This window comes from Carcharhinus amblyrhynchos, unplaced genomic scaffold (genome assembly GCF_965287045.1).
Source record: "Carcharhinus amblyrhynchos unplaced genomic scaffold, sCarAmb.v2.hapA scaffold_61, whole genome shotgun sequence".
NCBI classification, from domain to species: domain Eukaryota; kingdom Metazoa; phylum Chordata; class Chondrichthyes; order Carcharhiniformes; family Carcharhinidae; genus Carcharhinus; species Carcharhinus amblyrhynchos.
In genome coordinates this window covers 565,086-588,597 of record NW_027649801.1, presented here as the reverse complement: position 1 = coordinate 588,597, position 23,512 = coordinate 565,086, and the positions used below count along the sequence as shown (strand labels likewise).

At 42.4% G+C, this 23,512-nt stretch overlaps 1 protein-coding gene across 2 annotated transcripts in view; it reads left to right on the top strand.

Moving 5' to 3' along the window:
* Positions 1-23,512, top strand: part of fam193a (family with sequence similarity 193 member A) — a 192,621-nt gene that overhangs the window by 131,364 nt on the left and 37,745 nt on the right. For both annotated transcript variants that reach the window (XM_080182522.1, XM_080182521.1), the window contains exons 6-13: positions 1,137-1,365; positions 3,063-3,187; positions 5,297-5,444; positions 9,015-9,092; positions 12,259-12,374; positions 13,607-13,849; positions 16,470-16,623; positions 19,637-19,816. In XM_080182522.1, the coding sequence (XP_080038648.1) occupies positions 1,137-1,365; positions 3,063-3,187; positions 5,297-5,444; positions 9,015-9,092; positions 12,259-12,374; positions 13,607-13,849; positions 16,470-16,623; positions 19,637-19,816 (1,273 nt within the window). The remainder of the gene's footprint in view (positions 1-1,136; positions 1,366-3,062; positions 3,188-5,296; positions 5,445-9,014; positions 9,093-12,258; positions 12,375-13,606; positions 13,850-16,469; positions 16,624-19,636; positions 19,817-23,512) is intronic.

The window sequence follows — 23,512 nt, the reverse complement described above, 5'->3', positions numbered from 1 at the left end:
CTGAGGAAAGATTACAGGAAGAATTAAAATCTGTGTTTTAACTCCCTGCGAGTCCCATTCGCCTATCATCTTTTGAGCTCACAGGCCTATATGGGCACAAAGTCAAGCAACATTTTGAGTGTAAAATCTTCATCCTTGTTTTTAAATCCCTCCATGGGTCTAACCTCCCATCGCTGTAACCCCCACCAGCTTCACAGTTTTCCAAGGTATCTGTGCTCCTCAAATTCAGACCTTGTGTGTGTTCTCAGTAATATTTGCTTCAATATTTATAGATGCAGTGCTGTCAGCTGCCTGGGCCTGATGGCAATTTGGCTGCAGTCCCCCAACTTTATCTGTATCCATCTCAAAATGCTGCTCAGTGTTTCTAAGTTTTATGACGGAATGTTTTTGCATTAATGTGAACCAAACATAGGCTAGTTGTCCATAAAGATTTAGGGAAAGGAATCCATGTAACGACACAAAAGGCACAAATTTATATTTCTGTTGTTGCATGGTTTCTACTTTATGTAATGCTCATTCCACTCCAGATACACTTCTTACAGAATTCAGTCAACAGAGAATCTTGTGGCAATATTTGTATAATCCAAGACCAATTTTTCCTCTTTGGGTGTTGTTTTCCCTGCCAGCTTAGACATGATTTTGGATATCTGTTCCTGCTTCTCTCCAGTTGCACAGTTGTTTATCATAAAATTTTATCAACTTCTAACTACACTGAATGATGCAAAATATAATAGAAAATAAAATTATGCATGCTACAGAAGGCATCTTGCATTAGCAGTTGATGATGAATTAAAAGTTAGTCCCATATGTGTATAATTAGTTTGCAAAATGTCTCCCTAACTCCAGTGCTTTTTTCTTGACATTGCATGTGCTTAATGGACTAGGCTTAATTAATTTTAAACGGCATTGTTTAACTTGAAAAATCAAGACTTGTAATAGATAATGTACTTTTAACATTTAGGAAAGAAAAACTTGGACTGGTACATGGATGAGAGGGATATGGTCCAGGTGCAAGTCAATGGGACTAGACAGAAAAATGGTTTGGCAAGGCCAAGAAGGGCCAGAAAGCCTGTTTCTTTGCTGTAGTGTTCTGTGGTTCTATGGTTCTACGCTCTGTTCTGTTTCCTTGGCCATAGGCTATGTGAACGAGACCCTTACCAGTTGTACCAACGCTTAGAGCAGCAGGCAAGGGAATACGTTCTCGAAATGAAGGTACGCTTGCTCCGACATCTGTCACTGGGATCCAAAGTCACAACTGTGGTGCAGGGCCCACCACAGGCTCATCAGTTCATCTCACTCCTTTTGGAGGAATACAGCGCACTCTGTCAAGCTGCTCGCACAATCAGCACCTTCCTCATAACACTGGTAAGTTGCAAAAATATGTAAATGCCATAATGCTGTGTGCTACATTCCTTGTGACATTTAGCAGTACTGACCAGCAAAAAAAAAAGGCCATACGTTCCATCAAGCCCATGAGCTATATTTGTGCTGCCCAAAACACAATAACTAAACATGCACCCTCAAAACCCAGCAAAAGGCGACACTTATTCCTAAAAGTGCTTAATTCTAAAATGTCAAACTGTTGTCATTTGTCTCCTCTTTGATACTGAGCCAAAAATGCAGAAGTTGTCCCAAATATTTAAGTGGTAGAATTGTCGCCTTTTAATTTAGAAGAATAAGAGAGAATCTCTTGGAAACTTATAAAATTCCAACAGGATTAGACAGGGTAGATTCAGATAGGATGTTCCCAATAGTAGGGGACTCCAAAACAAGGGATCATAGTTTGAGGATAAGGGATAAACCTTTTGGAACAGAGGTGAGGAGAAATTTCTTCACTCAAAGTGGTGAATGTGCGGAGTTCACTACCACAAAATGTAATTGAGGCCAAAATGATGTGTAATTTCAAGAAGGAATTAGGTATAGCTATTGTGGCAAAAGGGATCAAGGGATATGGGGCAAAGGCAGGATCAGGATATTGAATTTGATGATCAGCCATGATCATAGTGAATGGCAGAGCAGGCTCAAAGGGCCAAATGGCCGCCTCCTGCTTAACATAAGAACATAAGAAATAGGAGCAGGAGTAGGCCATCTGGCCCTTCGAGCCTGCCCCGCCATTCAATAAGATCATGGCTGATCTGTCGTGGCTTCTAGTTTCTATATTTAATTTATTACAGACAAAGCATACCATGCATAGAGAAGGAAAGAAGAGAGTGCAGAATGTAGTGTTACAGTCATAGCTAGGGTGTAGAGAAGGATCAACTTAGTGCAAGGTAGGTCCATTCAGAAGTCTGCTGGCAGCAGGGAAGAAGCTGCTCTTGAGTCAGTTGGTACATGTCCTCAAACCTTTATCTTTTTCCCAGTGAAAGAAGGTGGAAGACAGAATGCCCAGGGTGCATGGGTTCCTTGATTATGCTGGCTGCTTTTCCGATGCAGTGGGAAGTGTAGACAAAGTCAACGGACGGGAGGCTGGTTTGCATGATGAACTGGGCTTTATTTCTTGCGATCTTGGACCAAGCAGGAGCCATACCAAGCTGTGATACAACCAGAAAGAATGCTTTCTATAGTGCATCTGTAAACGCTGGTGAGAGTTATAGTGGACGTGCCAAATTTCCTTAGCTTCCTGAGAAAGCAGAGCTGTTGGCATGGAGGGACCAGAAGAGGTTTTGGTGATCAGGATACCTAGAAACTTGAAGCTCTTGACCATTTTCACTTCATCTCTGTTGATGTGGACAGGGACATGTTCTCCACTACGCTGCCTGTAGTTGTTGACTATCTCCTTTGTTTTATTGACATTGAGGGAAAGATTACTGTCGTTGCACCAGTTTCTATGGTTTGCTTCTCTGAGTGAGATTGCCAAATCAGGGGCATTTTTGTGATGCAAACCCATGGTCACTAGGTTGAATCTGTCAAACTGTTCCAGCCTGTGAATTTTCAATAGAGCTGGATTTGAACCTGTCTCCAGTAGGGTATTATCTAATTCTCTGCACCACTACATCCCTTGCATGTTGAAAACCTGTTCCACTTGTATGGACTATGAATGTCTTCCTTGATTTCTCTCATAGGAAAGTGAACATTTGAAGAAATTCCAGGTGACGTGGGAACTTCATAACAAGCACCTTTTTGAAAACTTGGTGTTCTCTGAGCCACTTCTGCAAAATAGTTTACCATCACTAGTAGCACAACTCCGGTAAGCTCCTCTATGACTGGAACACTTTGGATTTAATGCACTCTTTTAGACAAAAATGTAGGGATAACAGTTTATAGTTTAGTGTTTTGTGTTGTTGAACTAAGAAGTCATTTTTGTGGCAGCCAGTTTTTGGATTCTGTGTAGTGTAAAGCATCCAATTAACTAACCTCTTAAGGATATTGTCTTCTGCTGAGATACTAGCTATGCTTGTTGCCTCTTAGACCAAGCTCGTTGTGTATGGAATAATTATTGTGCTACATTATGGGAGTTATGTGAAATTGCATTTCAACGTATGTGGCAAAGTGGGTATTAATTAAATATTTAACCCCATACGCTGATCTCTGCCTCATTGGATAGGATTTCTGCAGCTGGTCTGATGGATTAGGTGGTGGGTTCCTTCTGCTAACCTCTAGTCAGTGATGTGTATTGGAAATCTCATTATATGTTAACGCTAAGTGACAATAGGATTGATACAATGTTTCCTGTGGTCAAATAGCCTGTCAACATTTGAATAATAGCAGAGGTACCAAACAGGCAAATGGCCATGAAATTGAATTGCAGATAAAACTGTATCCCAGCCTTGAATTAAAGCCTTTAGAACAGGAAGGAATAGTTAAGAGCTAAAATAAAGTATGCTTAAACAATGTAGATAAAGCTAATGGTTGGATATTGTTGGATATGTTTGTGCTTTAGTGAGCCCTCCATCCTGTTGGGCAATGGTTTTTGCCATGATGGTGAGTTGTGTGCCAATCATCACCTGGTGTGGTCCAGAAGCCCGACGTATTCTAACAATGAATGCTCATTCTGACCTCTGTCTAGATTCAGATTCCAGCAAAATCTTGTGGACTATACTTCCTGTAAAACCACAAAGCCTTCACTTTTGTATTGAGCAGTGTTATCAGGGGTTTGCGCAATATCAAAACAAAATGAGTGCCCTGACGTTTTACCCTTCTGCCTGGGTCATGCTTTGTAAGTGCTGGGATTGTGCTGGAAGATAGTGTGAAAACTCGTACGATTTGTTGAAGCACAACTTGAGCATCTCTATTTCTGCAATTTAATCATTCATCAGGTGTGTATCCTGAGTCTGAGCTCCTGGGAAAGCCTTTAATCTGCAGTGAGTTCTCTCCTTATCTGAATAGGAGTTATCATGACCTGTTGTTTGGTCTAATTCTGCAAACAGAATTTCCGTTTTAAACATTAAGCATCTTTGTGAACACAAGCACTGCTGTCTGGAACTTTATCTCATTAGATCAGAAATATAATGGGCCCATTAAGCCTATACCATTGTTTAAAATGTGTTTACGGGTTGTGGGCCAGCATTTATTGGCCCCCATTTCTGAGGTCATTTGAGAGTCAACCATGTTGAAGTCACATGAACGTCAGGTAAGGGTGGCAGATTTCCTTCCATAAATAACATTAGTGAACCAGAGTGGTTTTTACGACAATTGACGACGATTTCATGGCCATCGTTAAAGGTTTTATATCCAGATGCTCTACTGGGATTTGAACTCAGGTCCTCCAATCTTGCTCTGGGTCTCTGCATTACTTGTCCAGTGACGATCACACAATTCCACTGCCTTCCTCCCTCCTTGAAAGAGCTGTTCAGTCTGTCTTATTCTCCGGATCTTTCCATGTTGCCTTACAATTTCTTTTAATCGCAAATTTTTTATCAGTTCTAATGAATGCTTTCCTCTGTAATTGCTGTAAAGTAGTCATGATGTGGATATGCCAGCGTTGGACTGGGGTAAACACAGTAAAAAGTCTGACAACACCAGGTTTCAGTCCAACAGTGCTTTATATGCTCTGTCTGAGGCCAGAACTCTCCATTCACCTGACGAAGGGGCTAACCCGAAAGCTAGTGAATTTACTATCAAATAAATCGGTTGGACTGAAACCTGGTGTTGTCAGACTTTTTACTATTGCTGTCTAATGCAGTCGTTTTCCTGAAGTTCTTTGCTGAAGGTTCTACCCCAGTTATTGATATCCACCCACACAGTAATTAGTATTACCAGCAGTTGGGGAAGGCAGTGCACTTGATTGCATCATGTGGTGGAACAGTCTATATTCTCATCTGTTTGTCTTAAGTGATGCAGATTGATTTCTTTTAAGGCTGGGTACGGCATCTCATGACTCATACAGTGAGGATATGTATAGTACGTTACTACAGCGGTACCTACAGATGGACCAGGAGATGAGTAGAGTTGCTGCAGAGTGGCTGGAGTGTCAGAAGCGAATAGATGACTACGTGGATGAGCAGGTGAGGCTTTATTATATTGAAATCCCTTTGCAACTTCAACTTTACAACTTGAACGTTACCCCAAACTTTTCTATCTTAAAGGTACACATGCTTTTCTTTATTCATTCATGGGGCATGGACATCGCTGGCTGGCCAGCATTTATAGCCCATCCGTAGTTGCCCAAAGGCAGTTGAGAGTCAGCCACATTGTTATGACTTTGGAGTCACGTGTAGGCAGACCAGATAAGGATGGCCTAAAGGACATTGGTGAACCAGATGGGTTTTTCTGACAATCGACAATAGTTTCATGATCATCAGTAGATTCTTAATTCCAGATATTTTTTATTGAATTCAAATTCCACCACCTGCCGTGGCGGGATTTGAACTTGGGTCCCCCAGAACATTAGCTGAGTTTCTGGATTAATAGCCTAGTATTAATAGTAGTAATACCACTAGTATTAATTGCTGTGTGTCTTAAAATGACTTACTGATGCAAGTCTTGCGCTACAGTTTGTTTTCTAGAAAGTATATGAAAAAGTGAGTTACTTGGCATAGGATTCCTAGCCTCTGACCTGCTCTTGCTGCCCAAGTATTTTATAAGGCTAGTCCAGTTCAGTTTCCAGTTAGTGGTAACCCCAGGATGTTGACAATGGGGGATTTAACAATGGCAATGTCATGGGGTGAAGTTGATGTTGGAGGCAGAGACCCTAAACTTTTCTTTAAAAATACCTGGATCTGTACCTTAAGTACTGTAAGCTGCAGGGCTATGGGCTGGGTGCAATAAAGTGAGATTAGAAAGGGCACCTGGGTGTTTACTGGCTGGCATGCACAAGATAGGCTAAATGGTCACCTTCTGTGCTGTAACTTTTCTATGGTTCTGTAGAGTCTTATGTTCCCTCTTGGTGATAGTCATCGCTTAGTGCTTGTATGGCACGAATATAACTTGGCACTTGGCACTTGTCAGCGTAAGCCTGGATATTGTCTAGGTCTTGCTGCATTTAGACACAGGCTGCATCAGTATCTGAGAAGTCACGAATAATGCTAAACATTCTGCAATTATCAGCCAACACCTCTACAACTGACTTTATGATGGAAGGAACGTCATTGATGAAGGTGAAGCTGAAGGTGGTTGAGCCTAGGACGCTGATGTCACTGTGTGGATTTTATTTTTCTTTTGCTGACTTCTGTAGTACCGGATTAAGTTATAGGACTTGAGCCTTCTGTCAGGTCACAATTAACTTCCACACATCATTCCCTCTTTGAATTTGGGAGTGTGCTTCAAATTCCGAAACTGTCTCCTGCATTTAGCTTCTTCAGATTAGTAACCATAATTTTGTAGTTCTTTCACTGGGAAATCCTCTGTTCCAGTTTTTATATTTAGATTCTGTTGCCTTTTTTAAAAGGATAACTTTTTGCCTTGCTTTGCCATGTCCAGTTTCTTTGCACCATAAGCCCAACCCACTGTCTTCCTGCCTGAACAATCAACAGAATGGCACCCACCTATTCTCCTGCCAACCAACATCTATTCGCAAACAACGTATCTCCCCAAATGACCATCTCTTCTCCACCCCACTCTTCCATCACCCCTCTCACTCCCTCCCAAACTGTTGGATGGTAAGGAAGCAGTGACAGAAAGGGCAGCTATTATAGGATTTGAAAATTACTTTTTGAAAAAGTAAAATAAAAAGCTTGGCGTTGGCAAAACAGCTAGGAAGTTTTGAAGAAGTCCACAACTCTGATTTTCATTGAGATTCTTTTTCACTCCTTTTTCTGTGTACTGCACTTCTGGCAGATGGGTAGCAATGCAAGATTAAGTCCCAAGGCGCTCCCAGCTTCCTGCAGGCTTACGCCTTTCATTCAAATCAGGTGAAATCTTCAGATGTTTTTCGAAAGCTGCTCCACTTTGCCGGAGTATTCAAACAAAAACTTTGCGAGTAAGCCTCACCTTGGTGTCTCCTTGATCTTTAATCCTTAAATCTTCATCAGTGTCATCAACCTTGTTTCCTATCTTTCAAACAGCAACCCAACTTTTACAAACATTCTGCTTAGCTGTTAACACAACAGTTCACCCTGCTCTCCATAGCTGGAACTTCTCCACGCATCAGCGATTGCTTTGTTTCTGGCTCTAAAAATGAGCTTCCCCTTTTATGTCAAGGTGTGAGAACTGTCAATTGGTTTTCAGTAGGTTTGAGTTTGGATTTCTTTCCCCATGACAACCAGATCAGATGGGTCTGTCTCCAGGGAGAAGTTTAGAATTATCACTTTCCTTCACCATCTAGAACGTTTTGTTTCAGCATAAATTAACAAGACATTTTAAAGCAGAATTGTTTTGTAACATTCGTTGTTTGTAACCAGCAAGCCACATAGTTCCATCAAACTAGTGATGACGAGGATTGAGCAGTAATTGCTGGACTTTCCAGTGACATCCCAAGAATTTTCTTGACAAAAATGGTCATTTTATTTGAAAACAGTTATTGAGCATTTTCCTTTTTCTTGAAACCTTTTGTTATTTAAGTAACTTTCACAGTTAAAGCTGAAAACACAGTTTCCATTAAATAATATCGTTCACAGAAAAATTAGCTACTTTTAATTCGAACTTCTCATTTTAGTTGGATTTAGTGCAGTACAGTGTTTAACACCTATTGTATTAAAATGGCTTTCAGTATCCCTTTTGAAGAAAATGAGCGCAACAACCCCAAGTCATTTCCATTTTCATCATTTCCAGAAGTTTTACAGATGGAGGTGATGTTTCTAAGATGCTTTTAAAGCAGAGAAAGAACTTAGATTATTGTAAACCCACCATGTGGTATCATGCTCAAAAAAGACAATAGGACTAGGGGGCACAGCCTCAAGATAAAAGGGGGGCGGTTTAGAACAGAGTTGAGGAGGAACTTCTTCACTGAAAGGGTGGTGAATCTCTGGAATTCTCTGCCCGTTGAAGTGGTGGAGGCTGCCTCGCTAAATATTTTTAAGACGCGGGTTGATGGGTTTTTGATAGGAGAGGGGATTAAGGGTTATGGGGAGAGGGCGGGAAAGTGGAACTGAGCAGCGACAGATCAGCCATGATCTTATTGAATGGCGGGGCAGGCTCGAAGGGCTGGATGGTCTACTCCTGCTCCTATTTCTTATGTTCTTATGCCAGAGCGCTTTCAAGCCAGTTAAGGTTTTGTGATGTTGTCACTGTTGTAGTGTAAGCAGATGTGTTAGTTAAGTAGTGCACAGCAAAGCTCAACACATTGTAGTGTGATAAGTGACCAGGTGATCACTTTAAGGGTTAGTTGAGGGTTAGTCCCCTGCTCTTCCCTGTATAGTGCCATGTGATCTTTCATATCCTTGGTTTAAAGCCTCATTCAAAAGTCAGTTTGGAATAATGCACTCTGAACTATCAGTCTGGTCTGTGTGCTCAGGTCTCTGGAGTGGGCTTTGAACCCATGTTTTCTTGACTCAGTGGTGCCAAAGCTTCTGCTGAGTCAAGATAACAGCTGCAGCTTGATGAGCCAACAGTTTTTCAATTTGAAAAAATACCAGTGAACCAAGGGCTGTGCTGTAATTATTGGGTCCAATTTGACTGGTGTTTTTCCTCCTTGTTAGATGGCAATGAAGACTAAACAGCGTATGCTAAAGGAAGATTGGGAGTTCTTCAAACAGCGTCGATTATTGGAAGAGCAGGTAAAATGGCAACCTCTGCTATTGTGTCTGCAAATAGTGTGAAATGAATGTCTTGACTTAGTAATGAACCCAGAACAGAGGAACAAAACCTTCGAGTTAGTGCTTGGCCATTTAGGAGTAATGTCAGGAGCCACTTCTTCACATGTAAGGATAGTGGAAATCTGGAACTCCCCCTAAAACATATCAAATTTCATAAGTGAGACTGAGATTTTTATTAAGCAAAGGTTTTGATGGTTATGCAATTAAGATGGAGAAAAGGATCTCGGGTGAAGATCAAGCGTGACCTTATTGAGTTTTAGATTGAATTCAAGGAACGGAATAGCCTACTGTGCTCCTATGTTAATGTGGATTGCTGTTATTCGCTATCCCCCTCTAGCGAGGATGAAGGTGTTCTGTGAGCCAGAAGATGGCTGACGAGGCTGATTTTGGAATCTGCAGACTTTATGGCATGTAGAGCATTTGTTGTTATGCAGGATGTTTAGTTGTGTATTATCAGTTCAGATCATGGCATGCTCTTTCTGTCAATACTGCTTTGCCTCTTCAACTTGTCGTAGTTCTCAAAACGCTCAGATCCTTCCCATAAACTCTGTCTCTGTCTGATTCAGTCCAAGGCAAAGGCCTCCTGAGAGTTGTCAATGTTGCATGTCTTCATTCAGGGCCGATGCACCAGAATTGAACAGAGAAACTCTTTTTCCTGTGAATATTACCATTTGCGGTCACATTCACTAATCATGCTCAGTTAATGGCGAAATGGACCCCCTGTTGTCAGCTTCAAAATTTCAAACTGATGACCAGCAAAGCAACAGAAGCAACAACAAGAGAAGTTATTCTATTGTACATTGTTCTTCAGAGAGTGACTCTAACACATTGGAGTACATAGAATATAAAATTGACTGTTAAATTGGCATAGTCAGGTAGATTCAAGCTCCACATCAGTCTCCCTCTTGAGTGCATCAGTTAAGGAATGCTGCATCATCAGAGGTGCTGTATTTTGGAAAAGGTATTAGATGCAGAGGCCACAACGTTTTGTTGAAGTTGATGCAAGAAAGTCAAGAAATGTCACAGCAGAGGAGGAGGCCTTTCAGTCCATCGTGGGTATAACATCTTCAGTCCATCCCAATCATGAGCTCATCACCAGAGATAGCCCAATCATAACCTGCTGCTGCTTGATGGTTCCTGTCAGCCCTGTTCTCCCTTCTCCATTTAGGAAAAATGTGAGGAAATAGAGTACAAAGAAATTCATTCAGTATTTGAAAAAGATGTGTTACTTAAAGGAATGGTATTTGTAGGCACAGTTTATGCCAGAAAAACTCCGATTAGCCAGTGATTCAAATTAAGTGACTTGAACAAAAACAACACACACCTTTTGGAATAAAAATTGAGTTGTGATAAACTAGCAACTTTGAATGAAAAGAATTTAGACAATGCATGGTAAAAAATTACAAGAATTGTAAATCTATATTTATAATGCACTTCTCATGACATCAGGATGCACCAAAGCAGTTTCAGAGAACCCCTACAGTGCAGAAGGAGGCCATTTGGTTCATTGAACCTAAACCAGCAGCAATCCCACCTTACCCACGTAACACCACGTATTTACCCTGCTAATCCCCCTGTCACTAAGGGACAATTTAGCATGGCCGGTCAACCTAACCGGCACATCTTTGGAGTTTACAGCCAATTAAACTTCTTTTTAAATATAAAAACAGTTGGAAACACAGTAGCCAGTTTGAACACAGCAAATTCCCATTAATAGTCTCATAATCATTACCAGATCATCTGTTTTAGTGGTGTTGATTGAAGGAGATATGTTAATCAGGAACTTGAGGATAATTCCTCAACTATTGTTTAGAATCATGCAGTGGGATCACTTGCATTTACCCAAGAGGACAGGCAATGTCTTGGTTTAATGTTTCATTTGAAAAGTTGACACTTCTGACAGTAGTTCACCAGTCAGTGCAGAGGTCCCTCAGTTCTGTGCTGGATCTTATTCCCAAGTGTCCCAACTTGAGCCATAACCTTCTGACTAAGAGACTAAAATTCTACCCATTGAGCCATAGTCAACAGTAAAATAAAACATGGGGATTTTTTTTGGCTTGAGCGCACACTATTTTCATTTCTATGCTTCACTTTTCATTGCATTAAATACATTGATCATTAAGAACAATATCCTTTGTGATGGTCAGCTGACCACAAAACACTAGAAAGGAACTGGGAACAAAAGTTCGCAGAAAATGAGCAACGAGGAAAGATTAGAGGCAATCCATCTTCATGAAGTGTTCAAACATCAAGTTCAACAATAACAAAAAAGGTCAGCAGTATATGTAGGTCGGGCAAAGCCAGGTATAAATTGCAAGTATGCAAAAAAAAGGGTTAGATAGAGTAAGCTAAGTGAAACTTTAATGGGCAAAAACATAAGGTAATCAGAGCACAATTTTGATGAGTTGAATGATATCCTGTGATTCTAAAGTAAAGCCAGGGGTCAGGTAGAAATTAGGAAAAATAAGTTTCGAGCTAGCTCCATGGGGAAGTTCACTGAAAGAGCACTAAATGTTTGTTGTTATCCATTGGTGAAAATGATGGAGTAAATCACTATTATTCAAGAGGCAATTAGATACATTGGATATGAAGTATTTGTAGACTTCTTGAGGATATAATTATGACACTTCCAAGATCTTATATTTTTGTGCTCTACAAGCTGAGGGATATCAGTCAATTGGGAATTGGAATGCTTTCCATTTCAGGCACCCATTGTCAGCCTCAAGTACTCACAGACCAGGTATTTGCTATTGCCTCCACTCTGTTGCAAGCAGCAGTGTGCTTCAACCATACCCCTAACTCAAAAGAAGCCTTTGATCTTCCAGCGTGACATTATTTTTGCTGCTACTTTCTTCTATGACAAAGTTGGGTCAATTTTATCTGGCCAGAATTGGATTGAGGCTGCCCAATATAACTTAATGTGTAGGATTCCTCAGCTCCAGTAGAGGGGGAGAACTTTCATTCCATCAGTTTGTGCTGGACTTGAGACCAAGATCGAGGAGATAAAAGACATCCATTCCTAATCTCTTCATTCATGAAAATATTAATGAGTAATGGCCCTTCTTCCTTACATTGATTTATTTATGTTTAGATTCTACCCATTAACGTTCACCATTTTCTTCCCCAGCTTACAAACAGCAAGAAAGCACTAACTGGGGAGAATAATTTCACAGACACAATGAGGCATATGCTGTCTTCGCGGTTGAGCATGCCTGATTGCCCCAACTGTAACTATAGACGCAGGTAAGTGTCTAGAGAACATATATCTGGTGCTAAGGATTTCAGTGTATTAAATAATTTTAATTTTTTTTCTTCTCCCTTTCATAAAATTTATTCTTTCACGGGATGCATATGTTGCTGGCTAGGCCAATGTTTATTGCTCATCCCTAATTGCCCTTGAGACGGCGATAGTGAGTTGCCGAGTTGAACTGCTGCGGTCTGTATCATGTGTTCATTATGGTCCCCACAGTGGAGGTGGGGTGGAATTTTCTTGCATATTGACTATGGCTGGCGTTCCTCCATGTTAATGTATATAATGCCTCATTCTGTGTTGTATTCTTTGATTTTCATGCCTTTGCTATTTATAGATTCAATCTGTTTATTCACTAGTATCTGAGGGCCTGTTTTCAGTCCTCTAGCCTTGAAATTTTACTTTTTATCCTGCTAGTACTCTCCCTTCCTGGTGATGTTGGCTTCTTGCTGGGTGTAGTTGATGTCTGGGTATCTTGCCCCAAGTACCATTCTTTACCCATAAACTATGATGCTGAGTGCTAATGGATCTTTCTGCCTCAAAGGGCACAATAACCCAGGTTGATCTGGTCCTCAACCTGACACTCAGGCAATCACGTACCTTCACCAGTGTTGCCGGATAGCGATTAGATTTGAGAGATGTATCCAATTTCCCCCTTCCAGAACTTGGAATGCTGAGGTCAGTTGTAGTGTCTCCTACTAAAGAGGCCTTTAAGTCAGCAGAAATTGAGATAATTTAAACCTAACTTGTTGGATGGGGAACCCAAAAGATTGATTTGAACGCTGGGTTTACAGTTGACTTCAGTGGAGAGTAAAATCTGGTAAACGGTATGAAAGCAGCCATGCATTCAATCCCACTGGTTTCCTCAGAATTTGGGCTTTCACTGTTTATGCAGCTTGCTATTTAAGGTAGCTAAGCTTTTGTGAGAGCCCTTGGAGAAATAGTTTGCATTCCCCAATGCTAATGTCCTCACCTGACCAGAACAAACTTCTTGCCTCCTGAGATGGGAGTGTTTTTTTAAAAATTTATGACATGCCTCTCTCCAATCCTGGAGGGAGAGAGAAAGGAGCCTTTCATTACACAAATTGGAGCCTAGTACATGCCCAGATACCAGATGTGTAAAGAGAGCGCACTTAAGTCTCTCTACCAGCCAGTCCCCTGTGATATTGTTCATTACACAAAGGACCCATTCAGATGCTTCAACTTTGCTTTGACCTTTTTGCAGGTGTACCTGTGATGACTGCAGTCTTTCTCATATACTCACATGTGGCATCATGGATTCACCTATTCCTGACGACCTTTCTATTAACACATTACCATTGCAAGTAGAATCTGCTCCAGATTACCTCTCGGAGATACGCCCGCCTAGCATGTCATCTGCAAGCTCGGGATCTGGCTCGAGTTCACCAATCACCATTCAGCAACATCCACGGCTCATTCTGGCTGATAGCAACTCCGCTCCCACCTTGTAAGTATCTTGAATTCAGTATTATTTATGATGTTATTAAAATGTTGTTTTAATTGTTAGGACTGCGAGCAGAGTTGGAGGAGAAAATATTCTCAACAGGACCGTAGAAAAGTTATGGTGCAGAATGAGGCCGTTCAGCCCTTCGTTTCTGTAGAACAATGAACCTAGCTGTTCATTTTAATCCCACTTTTCAGCATCTGGTCCATAGCCTTGCTGGTCACAATACTTGATAGATCCAGGTACCTTTTAAATGAGTTGAACATTTCAGCCTCGACCACTAACTTAGGCAGTGAATTCCAGGTGCCCACCACCCTCTGGGTGAAAAGGTTTTTTTTATGTCACCTCCAATTCTTCTACCAATCACTTTAACCCTACGCCCCCTCAGCTAGGGGAAACGAGGCATTCCTGTCAACCCTACCGAGGGCCCTCATAATTTTGCACACTTCAATTAGATCGCCCCTTCACCACCTCCGTTCTAAGGAAAACAACCCCACCTTGTCCAATCTCTCCTCATAGCTGCAATGTTCAAGCCCTGTGAACGTTTTTGTAACTGTTCTCTGTACTCTCTCTAGAGCCATTTCTGTATACGAAGTATTACCTGCTGCAGTCAAAAGTGAATCAGACAAAAACTGCTTGTATACGCTTGTGCTGTTTGACTCACTTAAAGGGTTCTCATCTATGGGCCCAAAGTGATGATGTAAGTTTGAGACAGACACAGGACCTGAGTTCAAAATTGATTGGAAATCCAACGCCTGACTGAAGGAGTGCTGCACTCCCTGAGATACCGTTGCTCCATGTGAACTGTTAAACCATTGTCCTATTTGTTTGTTCAGCTAGAAAGAACTTGCATTTATGTCTTATAGATTGTCCAGCCATAGAATCGTAGATCACTTAAACCTACCTCTGCTTCCTGACATTGAATTGTTTTGATGGTGTTGGTTGAGTGAGGAAAGTTTGCTAAGGCAAAAAGAGAACTTCCAACCCTACCCTGAAATAATGCCATAGGAACTTCTTTATCTCCTTGAGCTCTCAGACAAGACGTCAGTTGAACAAACCAACTGACAAGATACCTTGTCAACAACATAACACTGTACAAGTATGACATACACTACTGTATGACACTAAAGTCAGAGGAGTTTTAGACAGTGAGGATGGATGTTACAGTTTGCAGAGGGACATAGATAAGCTGCAGAGCTGGGCTAAGAGGTGGCAAATGGAGTTTAATGTGGAAAAGTGTGAGGTGATTCACTTTGGAATGAGTAACAGGATTACAGAGTATTGGGCTAATGGAAGAACTCTTGGTAGTGTCAATGAGCAGAGACACTTTGGTGTACATGTGCATAGATCCCTGAAAGATGACACCCAGGTTGATAAGGTTGTCACGAAGGCGTACAGTGTGTTAGCTTTTATTGGTAGAGGGATTGAATTTCAGAGCCGTGAGATCATGTTGCAGCTGTACAAAACTCTGGTGTGGCCGCACTTGGAGTATTGCGTACAGTTCTGGTCGCCGCATTATAAGAAGGATGTGGAAGCACTGGAAAGGGTGCGGAGGAGGTTTACCAGGATGTTGCCTGGTATGGTGAGAAGGTCTTATGAGGAAAGGCTGAGGAACTTGAGGTTGTTTTCGTTAGAGAGAACAGGTTAAGAGGTGACCTAATTGAAGCATACAAGATGATCAGAGGATTAGATAAGGTGGACAGTGAGAGCCTTTTTCCTCAGATGGTGATAGCTAACACGAGGGGACATAGCTTTAAATTGAGGGGTGATAAATATAGGACGGATGTCAGAGGTAGTTCCTTTACTCAGAGGGTAGTAAGGGTGTGGAATGTCCTGCTTGTAGCAGTTGTGGACTTGCCCACTTTAAGGGCATTCAAATGGTCATTGGATAGGCATATGGGTAATATTGGAATAGCTTAGGTTAGAGAGTCATTAGATTGGTTTCACTGGTCGGTGCAACATTGAGGGCCGAAGGGCCTGTACTGCGCTGTAATGTTCTATGTTCTATGTTGTGCCATTCACAACCTCAGGGCATTTTGAACAGAGTTGAGGAGGAACTTCTTCACTCAAAGGGTGGTGAATCTCTGGAATTCTCTGCCTGTTGAAGTGGTGGAGGCTACCTCGCTAAATATATTTAAGACGTGGGTAGATAGGTTTTTGGTAGGCAAGGGGATTCAGGGTTATGGGGAGAAAGCGGGAAAGTGGAACTGAGCCACTTCAGATCACCCATGATCTTATTGAATGGCGGGGCAGGCTCGAGGGGCTAAATGGCCTACTCCTGCCCCTATTTCTTATGTTCTCATTATGAAGTGCTTCATAGGATATACAGCACAGAGGCAGGCAGTCAACCCACTAGTCCGTGTGACCATCTAATCAAGTGCGTTTGAAGTGGCAGTACTGTTAGTGTAGGAAATACTGCAACCATTTTGCAGTACCTGCATATCCCAAAAGTAGTACTGAGGTGAATGACAAGAAATAATCTGTTTTAGTGATATTGCTGGGAGGTTAAATATTGGTCAGGACACTGGGGAAACCTAATTTGCTATTCTTCCACTAGTACCATGGGATCTTATTAAATGCCTTACTGCCTAACCACATCTGGTTGTTTTATTTTTCTCTTCAGTGGCAGTGATGATGAAGATGTCACCCCTTTATCAGCTAAATTTGCTGATATATATCCACTCAACAGCTATGATGATGCAGAAGTAGTGGCCAACATGAATGGCATCCATGGAGAACTCAACGGTGGGGGTGAAAATATGGCATTAAAGGATGAGGTATGTTAACATAAAGAAATAGAAGTTGGGGGTGTGAGATACAGCTTGCGCCTATGCTGCATACTCTTTCACCAGGAGATTTTGGATGACCTCAGTGTTTCTGCCTCCATTACAATGGTCAAGCTAGTTGGCTTGAATTTTTATGGAGCTTTTCCCTTCACTTATTCTTCCAATACAAATACTAGATTTTGTGTAGCTCTGTTTGCATTGAATAAATCAAAACAATGGGTGCCTGTAAGTGCACAGGACTTGTTCTGTGCTCACCAAGACATTTTGCTTTGGAACAAGCTATTAGATACTATTGATTTTATGTCCCTCTAACTGGTTTCTCCAGTTTACTCCTAAGCTATATGTTTAAAAATACAATAAAATCATTGGTGCCAGCCAATAAATCAGAGATTTTTCTTGTTTCTGCATTTTCTGTCTGTTATTTAACTCTCCATTTGTTTCTTTTCGCTTCATATTTGGATTAGGAAGGGTGAATTTTAATTCCAGTTCTTGGTTCTAGGTCCTAATTAAACCCCTTTGTCTGTTAAGCTGGCATGCCTCATTGAGCCCTGCTCCATGTTGCATAGGGTTTGAAGACAGGGACAGTTGGAGATTTCACTCCAAGCAGCATGTCTCTTTTCCCCACTGCCCTGCTGAGACTATGTTGTGGTTAGGGCCTGGCACGTTCAGGCCTAGGTACAATTTCTGTCTTCCTTTTTGCATTGCTGACCAGTCAGAACTAGTAAGAAGTCTCTCAATGCTAGGTTTATTTGATAGCGCGAGCTTTCGGAGCTCCTTCAGGTGAGTGGAGAGTTGGATTCACAAACAGGACATATATAGACATAGAGTCAATTGTAAGATAATGGTTGGAATGCAAGTCTTAATAGGTAATCAAGTCTTTACAGGCCAGACAGTGTGAGTGGAGAGAGGGTTAAGCACAGGTTAAAAAGGTGTGAATTGTCTCAAGCCAGGACAGTTAGTGAGTTTTTACAAGCCCAGGCAAATCATGGGGGTTATGGATAGTTTGACTGAACCCAAGGTTCCTGTTGAGGCCGTCCTTGTGTATGCAGAACTTGGCTGTCAGTTTCTGCTCGGCGACTTTGCGTTGTGTGTCTTGAGGGCTGCCTTGGAGAATGCTTACCCAAAGATAGAGGCTGAATGCGCTTGACCGCCGAAGTGTTCCCTGTCAGGAAAGGAACACTCCTGCCTGGTGATTGTCAAGTGGTGTCCGTTTATCCCTTGTCGTAGTGTCTGCATGGTCTCCCCAACGTACCATGCCTCTGGACATCCTTCCCGGCAGCATATCAGGTAGACAACGTGAGATGAGCTGCGTGAGTATGTACCGTGTACCTAGTGCATGGTGTTCTCATGTGAGGTGATGGCATCAGTGTCGATGATCATCTTGCAGACGTTGCTGTGACAGGGTTGTATGGTGTCGTGGCCGCTGTTCTCCTGAAGGTTGGATAGTCTGCTGGGGAAAATGGTCTGTTTGAGGTTGCATGGTGGTTTGAAGGCAAGTAGGGATGGTTTTGTCTGACATGTTGAAGGCTCCGAAAAAGATGTCATAGCTTCTCCACTCCGGGGAATTATTGGATGGCATAGGGGACTCTGTCTGCCATGTCCCATGTTTGTCTTCTGAGGAGGTCAGTGCAGTTTTTCACTGTGGCGCATCAGAACTGTCGATCGATGAGTCATGCGCTATGTTGTGTTCTTACGAGAGGGTCTTTCTGCATCTGTAGGTGTCTGTTACGTTCCTCCGAATCTGAGCAGATCCTGTGTATACGGAGGGCATGTCCGTAGGGGATGGTTTCTTTAACATGTTTAAGGTGGAAGCTGGAGAAGTGGAGCATCGTGAGATTATCCGTAGGCTTGTGGTACAGTGAGGTGCTGAGGTGATTGTCCTTGATGGAGATGTGTTTGTCCAAGAATGCAGCTCCTTCTGGAGAGTAGTCCATGATGAGTCTGATGGCAGGATGGAACTTGTTGATGTCATCGTGTAGTTGTTTCAGTGATTCTTCGTCATAAGTCCAAAGGAAGAAAATGTCATCACTATATCTAGTGTATAGCGTCGGTTGAAAGTCCTCTGCGGTGAAGAGGTCTTGTTTGAACCTGTGCATAAAGGCGTTGGCATATTGAGATGCAGATTTGGTCCCCATGGATGTTTCATGTATCTGGATAAAGAACTGGTTGTTGATGGCTAAAATGTTGTGGTCCGGGATGAAACAGATGAGTTATATAATTGTATCTGGAGATTGGAAATTTTTGGCATTGAGTACAGAGGCAGTTGCAGCAATGCTGTCATCATGGGGGATACTGGTGTAGAGTGCCGAGATGTCCATTGTGACCAGGAGTGTTCCTGTTTCAACTGCTGCATGTGTGCTGAAATTCTGTAGGAAGTCTGTAGTGTTGTGACAGAAGCTGGGGGGTTCCTTGTACAATGGGTTTCAGGATGCCCTTGACATAATCAGAGAGGTTCTCACACAGGGTCTCATTGCCTGATACGATGGGACGACTGGGTGTGTTGGCCTTGTGTATCTTAGGGAGGCAGCAGAGATCTTCAACGCAGGGAGTATGTGGGATGAGAGCAGAGAGGGTGTTCTGAAGTTTCTTAATCAGTCTATTGAGTTGGTAGGTGTGTTCTTTGGTCGGATCTGTGGGTAACTGTCTGTAGTGTTCCTGGTTGTTCAGTTGTTGGTACACTTCTTTACAGTAATCTGTTCTGGTCAATGTGATGGTGGCCCCTCCTTTGCTGGTTTCACCATGGCTACCACCGACACCGCAAACTGCCGGCTCAAAGTGGAGAGCATTTTCATCTCCACAGTCAGGACTAACTATGCACCAGTGTATCACTTTACTATCTGTAGGAGCTTGCAGTGCGTAAGTTGGCTGCCATATTGCCTAAATTACTGCAAAACCACTGCAGAGGCTGTGGTGCAGTTTGGGACATTCTAAGGTCAAAAGGTGCTGTCTACCAACAAGTTAGTGTGTCCATTCCTTAATGCCCTTTTTAAAATTTGCATTCTAGTCTCCCCAGGTAAGCAGTACCAGTAGTAGCTCTTCAGAAGTTGATGACGAAGATGGCGATGATGGAGAGAGCAGCAGTGATCCCCCTGTGTCCCATACAGAGGAAATAGCTGGGAAGAGAACCACGAGAAAGGAGGAAGTGAGGAGGGACAGTCCCCCACCATCATATCCCAGTCAGCAGGTATGCACCATCCTGACAAAAAGGAGAAAAAGACCAAGATTTGAAATGTGAAATAAATGAAAACAGTTTCTGGAAATAAAGTCAGCCGTTTTCATGTATAGGCTAGTCTCTTTACTGCAAGGATTGAGAAACTAGTTATGACGGTTAAAATTTGGATATGGGAATTCTCCACTCCTGAAAGCTATGGACACTTAGTTGTTAGCTATGTTCATAACTGAAGTGATAGATTTTTAGATGGAGAGTGAAGTATTAGGAGGAAACCCATGCACATACGTGGAGAACATGCAAACTCCACACAGACAGTGACCCAAGCTAGGAATCGAACCTAAGTTCCTGGGCGCTGTGAAGCAACAGTGCCAACCACTGGGCTATCCATGCCGCCCAGTGCTGGTCTTGTTGAATTTTTCCAGCATTTGCTGTGTTTATTTCAAATTTCCAGCATCCAAAGTATTTTGTTTTTATGTTAATGTTGAGGGGATTTGACAGGATTTCATATGAAGGGTTTAATATGGTGGGTAAGGACAAAACACTTCTGGCTGATAAATCAGACTGGAGAAGCACGTTTACAAATCACTACCAAAAAATCCTAGGAGGTGGTTGAGAGATTTGTTTTCTCATTGTTATGCAGTGCTTCTGGGACATGGAATTCCCTGCCAGAGACTTGAATAGAAGCAGATTCCATAATAGCTTCTAAAAGAGGGCGGGTTAGATATTTGAAACAGAACAATTTAGGAAAGTCTAGAAAAAAACAGCAGGGGAACAATGATATTTTGAAGCTCTTTGAATGATTCCTCACAGCTGTAAAAGATCGAAGTGCTTTTAAATGCTGTAATTCTAAGTAAAAAAGGGGATTTATGGTTAAGTGAGGGGATGCCTGATTAAGTAAATTGCATCATGTGACTTCATCCCATATAGTTATCACTAATCTTCAAATAGTAGTTGCAAAAGCTGGTGAATGTTTTCTGACTCTTTGGTCAATTTTAACTTATGCTGGCAGCATTTTCAAACCGCTCACTATTTGCAATCCTCAATGCTCCCCTTGCTGTCCAGCCCCGACCCCTCTCCCCAAATACCTCAGCTCACCCCAGTAGCTGGTCTCCCTCCTTCCCCCACCGGTCCCTATGCAGAGTAGCAGTGGGACTATCCCATGCCTGATGGGCAGTTCCAGGGGGCACAGGCTAGCACTGCCACAGTGCCAATGCACAGAGGCACCTCTTCCCTCCACAGCCAGACCCTCTGGGAGGGCCCTGATTGCCCCCCCACTCCAGCAGGGTCAGCCCGTTAGCTCCCTGAAAGTGGAGAGCTACTGGAATCCCCGCCAGAGTGAAATACTCTGGCGGGATGGGAGATGTAGTGGACCCAGAGACTTCAGTCCTGGACCTGCTAATCATATTTAAACTATTACAATAACCATGTAAATGGTCTTTGAACCTCCCTGCTGATTTCTGGCATGGAGCAGATGCCACCAGAAGTTCTGCGCTGGGAGACACAAGTGGGACACGAATGTTGGCACAAACCCCGCAAATCAGTCGACATGAAAATCTCCCAGTCCACAGTGCTATAAAGTTAATGCAGTGGGATGGCCCTAATTCCCATCATTGCACTCACTGTTTTCCACCTACATGCTGTAGCTAGTCAGGCTGTTTCACTGCCTTGTCCGTGGTGTTAACTAAACTCAGCTGTTCCACATAGAACATAGAAAAACTACAGCACAAACAGGCCCTTTGGCACACAAGTTGCACTGAACATATCCCTACTGACTAGGCTTACCTATAACCCTCTATCTTACTAAGTCCCATGTGCTCATCCAGAAGTCTCTTAAAAGACCCTATCGAATCCACCACCACCACCACCGGCAACCAACTCCACGCACCCACCACCCTCTGAGTGAAAAACTTAGCCTGACATCTCCTCTGCACCTACTCCCCAGCACCCTAAACCTGTGGCAGCCATTTTAGCCCTGGGAAAAAGCCTCTGAGAATCCACTCGATCAATATCTCTCAACATCTTATACACCTCAATCAGGTCATCTCTCATCCTTTGTCTCTCTGAGGAGAAAAGAGAGACCTCTCTCAACCTATTCTCATAAGGCACACCACCCAATCCAGGCAACATCCTTGTAAATCTCCTCTGCACCCTTTCAATGGCTTCCTGTAATGAGGTGAACAGAACTGAGCACAGTACTCCAAGTGGGGTCTGACCAGGGTCTTATACAGCTGCAGCATTATTTCCTGACTCCTAAACTCAATTCCTCAATTGATGAAGGCCAGTACACCATATGCCTTCTTAACCACATCCTCTACCTGCGAAGCTGATTTAAGAGTCCTATGAACCCGGATCCCAAGATCCTTCTGATCTTCCACACTGCTAAGAGTCTTACCCTTAATATTATATTCTGTCATCCCATTTGACTTGCCAAATGAACGACCACACACTTATCTGGGTTGAAGTCCGTCTGCCACTTCTCCACCCGGTCTTGCATCCTATCTGTGTCTCGTTGCAACTTCTGACATCCCTCCAAACTATCCACAACACCTTCAACCTTTGTGTCATTGGCAAACTTATCAACCCATCCCTCCACTTCCTCATCCAGGTCATTTATAAAAATCACAAAGAGCAAGGGTCCCAGAACAGATCCCTGGAGCACTCGACTGGTGACCCCCATGCAGAAAAAGACTCATCTACAACCACTCTTTGTCTTCTGTGGGCAAGCCAGTTCTGGATCCACAAAGCAATGTCCCCTTGGATCCCATGCTCCCTCACTTTCTTATGCTGTTGTGGCAGTCCTTTGGTGCTTCACAAATTCCCATTCATCTAAACTCTGACCAAATTTTCACTTTGCAATGCCTGGACTTACTGACCTACACTAGCTCCTGCTCCAACACTTGTGATCTCAGTGCACTAAAGATGCTATATTAGTGCAAGTAGTAGATGTTGTGAAAATTCGTGATCCTTTTCTCAGAGTAATTACTTCAGATTTAGTTTATGCATTTAAAACTAAAAGAAAGGGGCATTTTTTTCTTACAAACATTGTATCATTCGAAGGCTGTTAAACTAGGAACTTCTTTGAATAGAATTGTGCTGTTGCATTAATTATGAAACAACACACCAAAATATTTTAATTACAGTTTAATGCATCAGAATGATTTTGTATTTAACTGATTGGTAAATCTCTCATTTTTAAACTGCGAAAGTTAGTAACACTACAGATTCAGCCCCTCAAGTTACTATTCATGTTGATTGTCAATGGCATAAGGCCATTCCAACCCAGTGGAATTCCCAGACCTGGGGGAGCATCCCCCTTAAGAGACTCTCAGTAACCAGCACTACTCAAACATCCTGATCCTGCAGTGTTCAATTCTTGATTTACCAATTTATTCAAAATGTTGATGGATTAATTGTACCATTTTAAGGAAAATGATTGTTAACTAGCGTAAAAGCCTGGCGAGAAAAATATTAAAAAGATGAACACCTTGAGGGAAACTCAAGGCCAAAATTTGTTGTTTGTCACTTTTACTTAGAAATCAACATTTCCCTTGCGTTTGTGCCTTTTGGGCAAAATTCTAGTCCTCTCGAACCAGATTGCACCTCGCATGGTAGGAATGAAGAATTGAGGGACATACCATGAGATTGTGGCCCAAGTTCAACTACTTGCCTTACTGGATGCAATGTACAAGTAAATCCCTCCTGCATATC